General features: G+C 54.0%; 1 protein-coding gene across 1 annotated transcript in view; it reads left to right on the top strand.

The window, feature by feature from the left end:
* The window catches only part of patj (PATJ crumbs cell polarity complex component), a 98,707-nt gene that overhangs the window by 62,519 nt on the left and 21,405 nt on the right, over positions 1-14,783 (top strand). The window contains exons 23-27 of the mRNA XM_064331304.1: positions 6,277-6,473; positions 8,976-9,067; positions 13,823-13,895; positions 14,423-14,524; positions 14,646-14,738. Of these exons, the coding sequence (XP_064187374.1) occupies positions 6,277-6,473; positions 8,976-9,067; positions 13,823-13,895; positions 14,423-14,524; positions 14,646-14,738 (557 nt within the window). The remainder of the gene's footprint in view (positions 1-6,276; positions 6,474-8,975; positions 9,068-13,822; positions 13,896-14,422; positions 14,525-14,645; positions 14,739-14,783) is intronic.

Raw genomic sequence — 14,783 nt, 5'->3', positions numbered from 1 at the left:
AGTCTGTGCGAGTGTGACTGCGTGTGTGTGTGTGATTGTGACCGGTGATCTGTCTGCTCGTCTGTGTGTGTCTGTGAGTCGGGTGAGTCCTGTGTGTGCCCTGATTGTTGTCGTCAGTCAGTGTGTGTGAGCGTGCCTGCATTTGTTTGTCTGTCTGTGTGTGAGTGTACCTATGTGTATTAGTTTGTCTGTGTGTGTTTGAGTCTGCCTGTGTGTGTATGAGTCCATCTGTGTGTGAGTCCATATGTCTGTGTGAATGTGCCTGTTTGTGTGTGAGTTAGTCTGTCTGTGTGTGAGTTTGTATGTTTATGTGAGTGTGTGCGTGCGAGCATGTTTGTGAATGTGTGCAGATGTGCATTTGTGTGTGTGTTTGTTCTATTTAAAGCATTATTCTTTTACAAAAGAACAGACAGCAGATTCACATTTTTGTAGAGTGTAGGCCAAGTGCTTAGAAAAAATAGTACAGTAGTGAGACAGAAGGAGAGATTCTGGATGGTGATGTGAGAGTTCGAGCCACATGGGGGTTCTTCTGCAGCTGATGGATTTTATGTTGCACTCCCTGGAGAACGCCGGTGATTATGGGCAAGGCTGACGGAATCTTCGCAGACCAAAGTCCACTCGTCATATTGCTGTGGTCTGTCTATCTCCGTTGTCCCCATGGCGCCCGCCTACTTGGCCCGCCCCCTTTCAGAGCCCAGACGCGCCGCGCTCATCCGCAGTATTAGAGCCGTTGCCTCTAATAGACAGAGTGTTTAACTGCCCGTCTGCGTCGGCGTCTTGCCTTTTCCCCGCTTTTAATCTCTGAGAAATGTAATGGAAGTGACGAAGCGTTAGCGCCAGGGGGAGAAGCGGAAGAGCGGGATGGGCTGCGAGAGCCTTAGGTCCGGCCGCTGAGGTGCAGGCTACGGTAATCTACGGTTAATACCGGGGAAAGCCCCTGCGCCCTTTCTGCCGCCTGTCTGCGCCGGCTGCCCCCCCCCCGCGCTCCGCGGCGCAGCGCAGCGCAGCGCTAATCCCAGCTGCAGCTTCCAGAGCAGAAGCCAATTTGCATCCCGCGGCGCGGCGCTCGCTCGCTTCGTTTGAAGTGCCGAGAGAGATCCTAATTAAAATAACAGCAGCTGTCCCGTCCCCTCCCCAGATGTGGCCTTTCCGGAGATGACATTTCCGTACGCCGCTTACGTGACCTCGGGAGAGAGGAGGATGAGGAGGAGGAGGAGGAGGATGGCGGGTTTCTCCGGTGGGCCTGCGGCCTGCTCTGTGCGCGTACGCGGCCCGTGTGCTCTGTGAGAATTCGTCGCCGGTAGTAACTGCTCTGAGAGCGTGCGGAAGACGTATTCACAGCTACGCTCCGCGCCGCGTCTGCTGTGGTCGCCGTCACGCGTAAACGTCACTGTCGCAGGTTTTGAATGGAGGCCGTGTCAGTGGCTCCCGCACCCCACCCAGGGGCTTCAGGAGCGGGGGTGTGCCCATGTACAACCCCCTTCACCCTGAGGTGGATGGCCCCTGTACAGATGGCCAGATGAGGGACGTACCATTAGCCAGTGCTATATGTGGCGCACAGAAAGGGGGGCGCTAAATATGCTAAAGCTAACGAAGGCGGGACACAGGACCCAGGGACTCTGTGGTGCACAGGACGGCCCACAGACAGTGCCGTTCACCCTAACCTTGGCCTGAACCGTTCATGAGAGCGGCCTCTTGGAATTGAGCAGAAAATGCTAACAGCAGCAGAAAGGTCCACGGGGCCATCTTTAAAGCGTGCTGTGGAAAGTTCTTCAGAGGGGGAGCCTCGGGAGCGGGGCCGGACGGTGCCGGATCCTACAGCGGGATTACCGCCCGCGGGGCTGCCGCGTTCTCCGGATACCCCCGTGGGGGGCGTCCGCCGCGAGGCAGGGTCCACGCGCGCCTCTGACTGGACAGTGATGGAGGAGGCTCGTTAGCCTAGCCCGTCCGCCGGGACCTCCGCCGCCCCGCGGCAGCCGTCTGGCGCCGAGAGCCAATGAGGTGCGGCCGTCTAGCGCGGGGAGCCAATGAGGTGCAGCCCGGGCCCGAGGCTGAGCGGGCGGCTAATGGGGATCGCTCCATCATCCGGGCAGGCGGTCCCAGCGCTGCCAGCCTCCCTCCGCCGGACGTCCCAGATTCGCGCTCCTCCGTAGCCCCGCCGCGCTCTGCTAATCGTGATTACTGCTCAGGCGGTCCCGGGCTCCCGGCAGCAGCGGGAGAGAGACACGCCTGTGCGTCTGTGGCTGCGGCTCCTCATTGGTTGAGGCCGTCAGGTGGAAATGTGGCCTTTGTTTTAAGCGCAGAGGAGGCTGTTTTTTTCCCCCTCCTTTCTTTAAGCTCCGTGTTCCTCCTCCTTTTCGGGTTTTTCCATATAATCTGTGCCCCAACCTTCTGCTGTTGCCCCGGATTCCCCCCTCGTCCTTCTCGTGTTCTGGCCCCTCCCTCTCCCTCCCCACCCATCCTTCAAAGTGACTGGCCCCGCCCCTCCTGTTTCGCGGCTGATAATGAGTCATCGATCTTTAGTTCCTTCGAGCCCCTCATGGCTCTGTGAGCCCAGCAGAATGGCTTCTAGTCTAACATGTATTTTTTTATTTTTTATCCATTTTATTTTATTTTATTAATAGCCTTCCTTGAGGGTGGAGCGTGAGCAGACCATTGATCAGGCCGGGGCACAATCAATCCACCAGGACCAGGGGGAATATGAAAGTTTTATCGGTCTTTCAATTTGATACGCGGTGGAAAATGCACTATTAATGACTTCATGGGGAGGTTGGGATCAATTGAATAATTAAGACCTTGGGCATATCTGGCAATGCAAACGCTGCAGTCTTGAGAGAACGACTCACTGGCTCACCGGCATCGTGAACTTCTTGCATGCTTTGCACCAGGACATTACATCACGCTTTAGCGTAGTCATGTTTATTTTACCCAGACGTTTATTAGAGATGCTGTTTCACCTGAAGTACTCATTTTTAGACCATAAATGTTTCTGTTTCTGATGGTAGTCGGCTTTATCGCTGTGCGTTTTCTTCTGCTGTCGGCTGTCGAATAGTCTAACGGCTCTTGAGGTGTGTGCACTTTGATTTGCCCGCGTGGTTCTCTGGTAGATTCAATGTCTGAAAATGAGCATTTTAAAATAAATATGGAGAGAAAAAAAATCACATTTTTTCATTGTGGCATATTACGTATAAATGAAAGTCAGCTAATACTGAAACTCTATCAGCCAGCTAATACCGAAACTCTAAACTGTATTGGTATGACATTTTCCTTGATTGAACTTTTTTGGTCATTTAAAAAAACAAAGAAAAAACCTTGATTTATGTTAATTTTCCATCTTTATGACCCACATCTCTGTGAAAGCCCCGATGGAGCAGTAAAGGCATGAGCTAATAACTGTTAAGAGATGAATAGGAGAATTTCTGCTGTTTTTGTAAATGAAGCGTAAAGCGGGAATTAATGGGGCGTGGTCTTTATCGGGTCGAAACAGGCCCCTCTCTCTCCCTCTCTCTCCCCCCCCCCTCTCCTCTCTCTCTCTCTCTCTCTCTCCCTGTCTCTCCCTCTCCTCTCTCTCTCCTCTCCTCTCCCTCTCTCTCTCTCCCTCTCTCTCTCTCCACCGCGAACGGTCTGCTCTGTGGGGAGGGGGGAAATGTGTCCTCGCGTTTCATTTGTGGGAATTTATGTCGCTCTTAAGGGGTTTTAATTACTTTTATCACGTGGCGGCGGCATTTAAGGCTTCCCTGCAGTAAAAATAAATTGAAAATAAACACGGGGACAGCGAGCTTCTTGCAAAGGTTGCCCCCCCCCCCCTCCCCTCACCGCTTTCATGGCCAGACAGCTGGAGTTTTAATCAAAATGGGGCTGACATGCAGGGCCGTCCGTAAAGCACCCTCAGAAAGAGGCGGGCCGCGTATATTTCATCCCCGGCTTCATTGCTCCTTCACCGGTGGTGATGTAGAAAACATCCACAGGCCCACAGAGATCGATAAATAAGTAAAAACAAAGTTGCAGGTTTGGCGGGTGATGCTCAGGAGCCTGTGGATCGGTCCTTGATTGACTCGGGCGTGTCTGATGGGGCCCCAGGGGGGCTTGATTGAATTTGCGTCTTTTCTGGCTGTCCGCGAAGCCAACCTGGGAGGAGGGACTACTTCATACATGTGTGGATCAAAACACAGCATCAAGGGTGATTTGACAGCTTCCTTCGCTTCTGGTGTATCCTAATGAGCTTTGCGCTTTGGAAGTGCATTATAATGAGTGCTAACCCGGCGAACTCCGCTGAGAGGCCTGAGATCTTCAGTAGAGCCCTGGCGTTCTCCTGAGGAGCCTTCGAAGGGCCGCTCGTACAGCGCGCGAGCGTAGCGCTGCTTTGAAAGTCCCCGCGTGGTCTGGGAACCGCAGGGGAGCGCACGCGGAGAACCGCGCACGGGGAACCGCGAGCCTCTCCAGCAGCGGCAGCCACAGGGGAGGGGGAGGGCGAGGGGGAGGATAAGGGGAAGATAAGGAGGAACACAAAGTGGCTTTGTCAGGCCTGGCTGCTTTCACACAGCGGGGATTATGGGAAATGTCAGCCAGCGAGACCCCTGCTTGGGCAGGCCCAGACACGGGGAGGGCGAGCCAATCGGCAGCCGCGCGCGCAAAGGTCACCGCGGCTACGCTAATAAGCGCCGGCGCTGCAGACAGAGAAACGCCCAGCTGTGATCTATTTATGCGCTCTAGCCGAGCTGGGCGGCTGCAGCCGGACTGGACTGCCAGGGCCTCTGGTAACCAGGCCACCATACACAGGTCTCGGTGACTTTGAGGGGATCCTGTGCCACACGGCCCGTGTTCTCATCCGGCAGAAGGATGCCGGTTCGTTGGAGCGCAGCCGCGCTCCTTGTTGCGTTCCAGAACGTTCCCGGTGTTTTTTTTCCGGAATGTTACTGACAGCATGTTGAACTCTGAGTACAATGTGCACGGCTCTCTCGTTTTGAGGCCAAAAAGCTTTGCAAAAGCATTCGCTCTGAGTGCCTTTCCAAGTATTATTTTCATGCAAGTAGTGGAAGTAAGCCGCTGTCCTCCGATTGCCTCGGGGCCCACTCAGAACATCCAGCCCTGAACAATAAGATTTAAAAGCATTTCCCCCCCCCACAGTCTTTTCAATGATTGACGTCAACCTGATTTCCATGGAGATACATTTTAAGTTTGAGAATTCTTAATCCCCTTTTGGAGCAACAGTTGATACGCCGCTCAGCACAAAGATGCATGATACATCATCTATCCCCCAGACTGTTGTACATAAATAAATATACTTTACATACCTATATACACTAAACATAAATACGTCGGTCAGTTTTGCATTGTTTGTACAGCCATCCACTACACGTTATATAAATCGTTATGTGCATCAGACTGCGACTGTGTGTGCAGTGGCCATAGTGAGCTTGGTCAGTGAGGGTATATACGCTGTGCTCTTGCTGTGTCGATCAGAATAATGGCTTCATGAATAAATGCCTGCCTTCTCTTTTGTACCTGGGACAGCAGAGAATCCGCTCCGGTTGTGACCATTTGAAGTCACATGGGGAATGTGGGTGTTGTGGTCCAGGTGCATTGTGGGTATTTTGTAGTGGTGTTTTTGATACATAGGCATTTTGAGTTCTTGGTTGATTGGTGGGAACTAGAACTGGAATCAGTGTATGAAGGAAAAGCTCAGGAAGCTTTCAATGAATGCTGTTGAGGCCTAAAATATCTTTCTGTCGAATTGAAATGAATTGGATTTCCTTAACAAGCACATTTGTATGTTAACCTTTGAGTGTCAATCATTAAAATGTATGCTTTCTCTGTTTCTAAGGCTTATATTTCACATTCGTTATATTTCAAATGATGTATTGCCGGTCCAACACAGTGAAATGGTGCCTTTTTTGAAAGAATTATCAAGGCCATGTCTGTGTGTGTCATTGTAGCTGTAGTTTTACATTTTTACTACCTACTCAACTGGTGTACAAATTAAAGTGAATTGTATGTTAAAAGGAAACTGAAGCATCATTTCCATCTGGATGCAGGAGGTAATGTTTTCATGGAAAAAGACTTGAGAAAGAGGCTGGAGGTATTTACGGTTTCTGTTCTCTGTGTGCGTGTGTGTGTGTGTGTGTGTGTGTGCATGTGTGTGTGTGTGTGTGTGTTCGTGTGCATGTGTGTGTGTGTGTGTGTGTTCGTGTGTGTTCGTGTGTATTCGTGTGTATTTGTGTGTGTGTGTGTGTGTGTGTGTGTGTTTGTGTGTGTTCGTGTGTGTGTGTGTGTCAGAGCGGATCAGGCAGAGGTATGGGGACCTTCCGGGAGAGCTGCTGCTGGTGGAGCTGGAGAAGGACCGGCAGGGCCTGGGGCTCAGCCTGGCGGGAAACCGCGACCGCTCCTGCATCAGCATCTTCGTGGTGGGCATTACCGCCAACGGGCCGGCGGGCAGGGACGGCCGCATCCGCATCGGGGATGAGCTCCTGGAGGTGAGAGAATGCACAGGTGCATGCATGCACACACACACACACACACACGTACCTACACACACATACGCGCGCGCACACACACACACACCTACACACACACACACACACACACACCTACCTACACACACAGGCGCGCACACACACACACACATATCTACACACACCTACCTACACACACAGGCGCACACACACACACACGTACCTACACACACACACACACACACACACACCTACCTACACACACAGGCGCACACATACATATGCTTACACACTCAAACGCGTGCACACGCACATGCACACACATACACATACACAAAGAGACACACGCAAACACACACCACTCTCACACACTCTCACTCTCTCAATCTCAAACACACAAACACACACATGCACGCAGAGACAGACACCACAAACAAAAAAGACTTTCAATTTGAACCCAATGAGAAGACTTTATACACAGCTTCTTTTGGTAAAATTTATGCACACATTGAACGTACTGTATGTGAACTATATATGTATATATGTGTGTGTGTGTGTGTGTATATAATATATAGTTGCATGTTTGTGAGCACAGTGCATGCAAACTGTACAGCACATACAATGCATGCACATCCATGACACACATCACAGTGTAACAGGAGCAGCTACACACACGGAGACAGGTTGGCATTACATGCGAGCGATGTTCCCTCAGAACCAGCGCCGCTGCCTCAGGCATTCTTTTGTCAGAGGACAGCTCCAGTGATTGGCTGAAGGCCCTCTGTCCAGGCACCTTTCACTCTCAGTAATAGTATTTTCCTGTTGAGCCCAGAATTCACCCTGCGGGAAAATGAAGCCTTTCCATCACTGTCACTGTGATGGCGCGTCTCTTTCCCAGAGAACAGGGGGAGCCAGGCTGATTTAAACCACCCTGTCACCGCCAGATTAATGGCAAGAGGATCTGTCACCGTGGCAAGTGGAAAAATACCACTTTTCTTTGTGTCTTCCAGAACGGGCCACTCGGGTTAGGCTAATCAGACAGAAATCCTCCTCGAATCGTCTGGGTTTGGAATTAGATGAATTTGTTTGTGCTGTGTTTGTACGCAGGGCTTTAGTTACGTTTCTGCTGGAGTACTGCTGCAGACCCTGCATATTCGCGGGCTTGTGACATGAATGCCAATTCCTGAAAAACTGAACACATCGCGCATATTTCTGGGCTTCTTACTGACAGCCAAGGTTATGTTGCGCTAAATATTTAGCTTTTTTTTTTTTTTTTTTTCTTTCGGAGTAATCCCTTCCAAGATATTAGGAAGCTATTTTCATTTGAGGATTGGTAAAGAGTTCATCAATCACTGCCTGCATGTCGCTCTCTCTCCTCTCTCTCTCCTCTCTCTCTCGCTCTCTCTCTCTCTCTCTCTCTCTCTCGCTGTCTCTCTCTCTCTCTCCTCTCTCTTGCTCTCTCTCTCACACTCTCCTCTCTCTCTCTCACTCTCTCTCTCTCTCTCTCTCTCTCTCTCTCTCTCTCTCTCTCTCTCTCTCTCTCTTCTCCTCTACTCTCCTCCCCTCTCTCTCTCTCTTCTCTCCCTCTCCTCTCTCTCTCCTCTCTCTCCTCTCTTGCTCTTCTCTCTCTCTCTCTCTTGCTCTCTCTCTCGCTCTCTGTCTCTCTCCATTTCCTTAATTCCTTCTCTGTAATGCTGTTATCCATCACCTTTGTGAAAGCGCACACAGGGATCCCTGGTGGCGCAGTAATAGTTAAGCCACTCGCTGCTAGCGCAGGCTTAGCCCGTTATTCCGCCTGTGACCCGGGGGCTCCTGGGTAGTGGCTTTCAGCAGCAGGGCTTAGCTTCAGTCAGCCAGCGTCCCCTGGGGCTCCCCTGCTTAAGGATCCCCTCGCTGCCCGCCTTCAGACTCCCGACCGTCTCCAGACAGCGAGAGACGTGTCCGTGTCCCAGTCGGCACGAGCTAGCCGCGCACGGCGCCCTGCGACTAACGGAGTGGAAGATGGTCGGGTGTGGGAGGAGCGCACGTACCTGGGCGTGGGCGGGTGCACGCGTGGGTACCTGTGCGCATGACGAGCAGTGGTCAGAGCGTGTAGTAGAATTTGTGATATGAGAAGCTACTTGGAGATGCGTTCATTTAGGAACGCACCTGCACAGTGCACGTATTTTACCTGCTGCTCGCAAACACACACACATACACACAACACATGTACACAACACACACACACACACACCTCTCCCTGCTGTGTTGTATATATTACAGCATTCGCAAATGTAGGTTGCCATCCCTGTTTTTCCTCAGAATATAAATGAAAAAAACGTGCTGTTTTAACACCAGGATGAGTGTCTCAAAAAATGCATAATCTTATGACAGCGTAGCCATTTGATCTTGGCTGTGTGTTAATAAGGTGCATAGCCAGTTTTGTAGCCTTTTGTAGTTTTTATCCCTGGTAGCCATAGATACCCTAGGCTGCCGACCAGAGTTCTAATTCTAATTCTAATGTGTTTTTCCTTCTCGGCCAAGATCAACAACCAGGTCCTGTACGGTAGAAGCCACCAGAATGCGTCTGCCATCATAAAGAGCGCCCCCGCCAAGGTCAAACTTGTTCTGGTCAGGTAAGAAGAACGCCCGCCATTCTGGCTCAGCCGCCAGACAGACAGCCTGCTGTCGCTGTAGGTCACATTCTCACATTCTAATCATTTCTACAGTCAAAACAGGGCTACTTCCTGTTTACGCCGCGGCAGAGCACCCGCAGAATCAATTCACAGGGCGGCGAGACTCGCTCGGTCCTTTCCCGTTCGCACACATCACGGTAATGTTTCGCCTTTCCGTCACACCCGCTGATAACCGGGAGCCTTGCTGCCTGAATTGGCAGCAGATTGGTCAGATTCATCTCAGCAATGACGCCCCAGCCAACGCGAAAGGTTCTCACGGCGTTACTGGAGTGTTTTTTTTGCGAATACTATGACGTTACCGCTACATGACGGCAATATTGTGAGAACGTTTTGTGTTTGCTCGGGTAGGTTCTGCACGTTAATTGCGAAGGTCGTAGCTGTGATAATAAAGTTCTTTACGCTTCGACGAAACGTAGTCCATCTCCGAAACGCGTTAGCCTTCTTATGGGTCAATAAATATTTGAACATGGTGGTGCCGTCTGGACCTTTCTTTTGCTACAGTGATAATTGAGTGTTTGGCTCATTATGAAAATGAATGCTCACTGCACACATCATTGCAATGAACCAGTGGAGTCTGGGCCATCTCGTGGATATACACATATATACATATATAACTGTCGAAACGTACCGTAACACTGCCTCCTGATTTTTTGACAAACCATACCTGCAAAAAATGCGTACTTGTTCTTCTTGCTTAATCTCGGAAGACAGGACAAATAGAGGCAACTCTAAGATGCCTGTGTGAAGTTAGATATGGCCTTTTCCTCAGGTAGTGTGGACTTTGCCGCCCCTGGGGAGGCAGTGAATTGGGACGGAGCCAGAGGGCATGTCTGTTGCTCGTGCATCACGGCGGGCATGTCTGAAACGGCGGAAGGACGAGCACACTGAGAGTAGCGCCTTCCCCTCAGTCCGTTCTGCACTGTACCGATACAGAGGGGAAGGAAAAAGTCCTGGTATTTTCCTGATATTTTTTATCGGCAATCTTCAGCGCTGTATAAATAGTGTGAAACTGTTTAGAGAGGGAGGTTATATAAACTCTAGTTTGAGGGTTCTCGTGCCCTCCGTGTTGCCATCTGAGACAAAGAGCGCGCTACGCGTGTGTCGAATACAAGCGCTTCACCTCACAGCTCTGCTAGCCTCCCGTCTTCCAGGGGAAGTCAAACGAACGAGCTGTGAAGTAATGACCTCCGTGGCTCCGTCCCAAGATGCTTTTTTCCCCCCTACCTGTTCCTCTTCTTCTTCTCCCGTTTTTTTTTTCAAACCGAGCGACCGAGGGCGACCCGTCGTCCCGGGCCTTTTTTTGCGTCTCGTCGCGCAGCGTTCCGATATCTGTCCGCGCGTTCGGCGCGGAACAAGCCCCCGCCAAACCCCGCTCCCTCCCGCCGTCCGCGGGCGTCTCCGGGGAGAGCGACCCCGCCTTCTCCGCGCCCGCTCGCTTTCCTCAGGTGCTCTCCCCGTCGGCTGTAATCGAACGCGGCGACGCCGACGGCTTCCTCCGGGCGGGAGAAGGCAGGCGCGCGGGACGCGCTGCCGGGTAGAGAGCGGGTCGGTGCCGGTCCCTTACCCCGGCCTCTGTTTAGCGACCGCGACGCGGAAGCGATGGCTGTGGCGTCGAGGAGGAGAGAACCCGTGGCGGAGATCCAAACGGGGATGAACGATTCTTTCGCTGTCATACGCGGGGGGGGGAGCTGCGATGCTAACGCGGCGGGAGGCTGCTCTGCCAGGCTCAGATCAATGGACACGCACGCCAGAGCGATGCTAACGATCGCCCGCTATTTTCTCAGGTGATGTTTATTTCCGTCTTTATTAATATTTATTAGGCCGTCTTCGGCATTTTATTTTTCTGGAAATTGACGACCCGTCCCCGCCGCACCTTCTGCCAGGAATCGATGCCTAATCTGGAGAGGAAAGAGAGAGCGCCGGTCTTTTTCTTTTTTGTTTTTTTAAAAAAAGCGACTTGTCAAAAAGCCAGCGTTTGAGACCGGCGGTGTTTGTGTCACAGCCGTGTGCTGTATTTTGTTTTCAAGAACACTTTTTTAAGAAGTAGAACCCCCCCCCCCCCCCCACCTCCCTCCTGTAACTTACAAAAGGTCATCTGCCAGAGGAAGATTGAATGTTGGAAGGTGGCGAAGAGATTCTGTCATATCACTATGGCAACATCAGTGTGAGGCAGTCAGTGTGAACTGATAACCCAAACAGGAGTCACAAAGTGCCCCTTATTTCCGACCGATGGAGCGTCAGATGTCGCCGCTCCTGCGTGTGTGCGGCTTAGCGCGGCGGCGTTTCTGTTCGCACGTCGCCGTTCGGCATCGGGGCGACCTTGTAGACGACGGCGGGCTCCTTCCTCCTCATCCTCCTCCTCCTCTTATTTGCGCGGGGAGGGAGCGGAGCGAGCAGCGACGGATTGATACATCCGTAAATTCTCCCGGCCCTCCTCCAGTGCCCTCCACCCTGACAAAAAACACATTAACTGTAATTGGAGAGGGGTCAGTCACTGGCCAGGGACGATAAAGGGAGACGGGGAGAGAGAGAGGTAGGGAGAGAGAGAGGTGGGGAGAGAGGGAGAGAGGGAGGGAGGGAGGGAGGGAGAGGGAGGTGGAGACAGAGAGAGGGAAAGAGAGAGAGCCAATGATGAAGCCAGTATGAGCTGGAGACGGCGCCCGCCGTGTGACTCGGTGACCACCGCACGCGCTCCCTGGGGAAAACGCCCTCAGACGCCTCAGCCCGGCGTGGCTCCCCCACGCTCCGTCCCTCCGCCCACGGGAGCGCCGAGCATTCTGGGATGTCCGCGCTCCGCCCTTAAACGGACAGACCCGGTGGACGAGGGGGCGCTTTCCCTGGGGGGGACCCCGACACTGAGGGAGAAGAGGAGGCGATGCCGCTGTTCGGCTTGTGTTGCGCTGGGTGACGACTCCTTACCGCTCAACACGTGTCCGTGTGCCTGTGTCTCCATCTTTCAGTTCCTGGGCTTTTCCTGCGTTTCAGGCCCGTTCCACCGAAGCCGGTGCCGTTTGCATGCGTGACCGTGCGTGACCATGCGTGACCATGCGTGACCGTGAGGTGACCGTGCGTGACCGTGCGTGACCGTGCGCGACCGTGCGGATTCTGTGTGTGACCGTGCGTGACCGTGCGCGACCGTGCGGGTTCTGTGTGTGACCGTGCGTGTTCTGTGCGTGACCGTGCGTGACCGTGCGTGACCATGCGCGACCGTGCGGGTTCTGTGTGTGACCGTGCGTGACCGTGCGCGACCGTGCGGGTTCTGTGTGTGACCGTGCGTGTTCTGTGCGTGACCGTGCGTGACCATGCGTGACCGTGCGGGTTCTGTGTGTGACCGTGCGTGACCGTGCGGGTTCTGTGTGTGACCGTGCGTGACCATGCGTGACCGTGCGGGTTCTGTGCGTGACCGTGCGTGACCGTGCGCGACCGTGCGGGTTCTGTGTGTGACCGTGCGTGAGGCGGACCGTGCGGCGTGGGTTTGTGGGACCATGCGTGACCGTGCGGTTTGTTGTGACTGCGTGACGTGCGCGACCGTGCGCGCCGTGCGGTCTGGTGACCGTGCGTGTTCTGTGTTTGACGTGCGTGCCTGCGTGACGTGCGGGTGTGTTGCTCGTGTGGTACTGGCGGTCGAAAGGGAAACAGGCTCCAGTGCTGTCGGTTTCTTACCCGCATGCATAGCTGTAGAACCTGTGACTGTCATAGTAGAGTCGTGCATATTGGCTCATTTAAAAAAGGTCTTTAAAAGTAAATGTTGCGTAATACTGTGTGTGTGTGTGTGTGTGTGTGTGTTTGTGCCTGTGCATTTGTGTGTGTGTGCATGTGTGCGTATGCGTGTGTGCACACGTGCTTGTGAAATCTAGAAACATTAAAGTTGTAGGCTGAGGCCTTGCATGTGTTGCTGGTAGATAAGCAGTTCGGGTCTTTAAACGTGTTTGCTACGGTGTTCCTGCGTCTCTGCCGGTCCGTGCGCTGGCACTCGGGCTTTGTGATATGTGACGCTTTGGTAAACCCCAATCCCCCCTGCCTCCAGGCGGCGTTTATTGCTTTGCCGAAATGTTGGTTTGTTTGTTGTCCTGTTACAGCACACAGACGAGAACCCTGCCTGCGTTGTCGCCGAACATCTGTCGCGATGGCGAGATGGCGGGCAGGGCGCGGGCGGAGCAGATGGAGGCGCGGGGGCTGCCCCGCCCCGCTCAGGGCCACCGGGGCATTCCCGCGTAGTTCGGGGCGGGGGAGGGGGTGGGGTGGGGAGGTGGGGGTGGGGGTGGGGGTGGGGGTGGGGGTGGGGGTGGAGGACACTCGCGTGAGAGCGGGGAGGTGGAGGGAAGAGAGAGAGCCTATGGGAGGTTTAGGCAGAAGCAGGAGAGCGGGCGGCACAATGCGCCGTTGTGTTTTCGCCGGCGATGGAGAATCCCGGTGAGCTACAGGCCTGCGCCGACAGCGCCTCCCGCTGCTGGAGCTCAGCACTGCTGCTGCTGTCGGTTCCAGCCCGCTCTCCTGGGAGGGCGGGTCCGACAGGGTCCGCAGGAGGCGTGGCCTGTCATCGGGAATCTTCGGCTTCCCGTCTCACAGTGTACCGTTTCCATCGGGCTCGCTCGCACAGGAAGCCTTCGCCGCTAACCCAGCGCCCTAGCAAATAACCCTTTTATTTACCCAGCGCTACGTTTTCCATTCTCCATGTTCTCTTCTCTTCCCAAGGAACGAAGACGCTGTCAATCAGATGGCCGTGCCGCCCTTCCCCGCCCCCCCGCCGCCGATCTCGTCCAATGAGGTACGTTCGCGGAGCGCGGCGCTCCCCTCTTCAGCGGCGGCGTTCGGGCTGCTCGGGTTCACGACCGTGACCGTGACCGTGACCGCGACCCTCCAGCCCAGGTGCGCGGGGGGAACAGTCGCGTTTCGCACGCGTAATCGAGCAGCGGGAGGGCGGCGGGATGAGACCGCACGCTCTCTGCTCTCGCTGAAGTCTCCGGCATTTCCGTGGAAGTCTCGTCTGACGGCGCACGTCTCCGCAGATATTTTTTTAATGAGCAGAGGGGCCAAAACAAACGGGTTTTATTAAAGTTTAATACCCGCCCCTGCGTACCGCCGGCGAAGCGTGCAGACACCCGCAGGTTAATGGAGTCTGCGCTCCGTAGTGCCAGGTTATTTAAGCTTAATGCGGAGGTAATGGCCCTTGGGCTCTGAACTCCGGTTCGGCGCTGTTCTTGTTTAAGTGAGTGCCCGCTCATACTTAATTAGCAACGGCGGTAATAAAGCTTTGAAATGAGTGTTGCTAATTGTGCTATGATTATGTTGCAGTCCCTCCACAATGCTGCGGCGGTCCTGCCGCCCGCGGACAAGCCCCAGCCCCCCGAGTCTCTGCCCCTCAGCAGGGCTCTCCCAGAATCCTCTCTGGCCAAGGTGAGGACTCTCGGTGGCCGCGCCTTTCCTGCGCTCGTTGGACCCTCTTTGTGGCGACCGTTGCCGTGGCGCCGAGCGGGAGTCCTGACCCCCCTCTCTCTCCTCCCTCGTTCGTCCGCAGGAGCAGGTCGGCGCGGCGTCTGGCGAGAGCGTGGAACCCCCTCCCCTGGAGTCCGCCCTGAAGAGCCTCAGCGACGGCGAGTCCGTCTCCAAGGTGAGCTCGCAGACGCCTTCGCCGCGCGGTTCTCTCCGTCTCTTA

This window comes from Anguilla rostrata, chromosome 4 (assembly GCF_018555375.3).
Source record: "Anguilla rostrata isolate EN2019 chromosome 4, ASM1855537v3, whole genome shotgun sequence".
In the NCBI taxonomy this organism is placed as follows: domain Eukaryota; kingdom Metazoa; phylum Chordata; class Actinopteri; order Anguilliformes; family Anguillidae; genus Anguilla; species Anguilla rostrata.
Note: the sequence above shows the minus strand (reverse complement) of the source record. Positions and strands in the feature narration are given on the sequence as shown.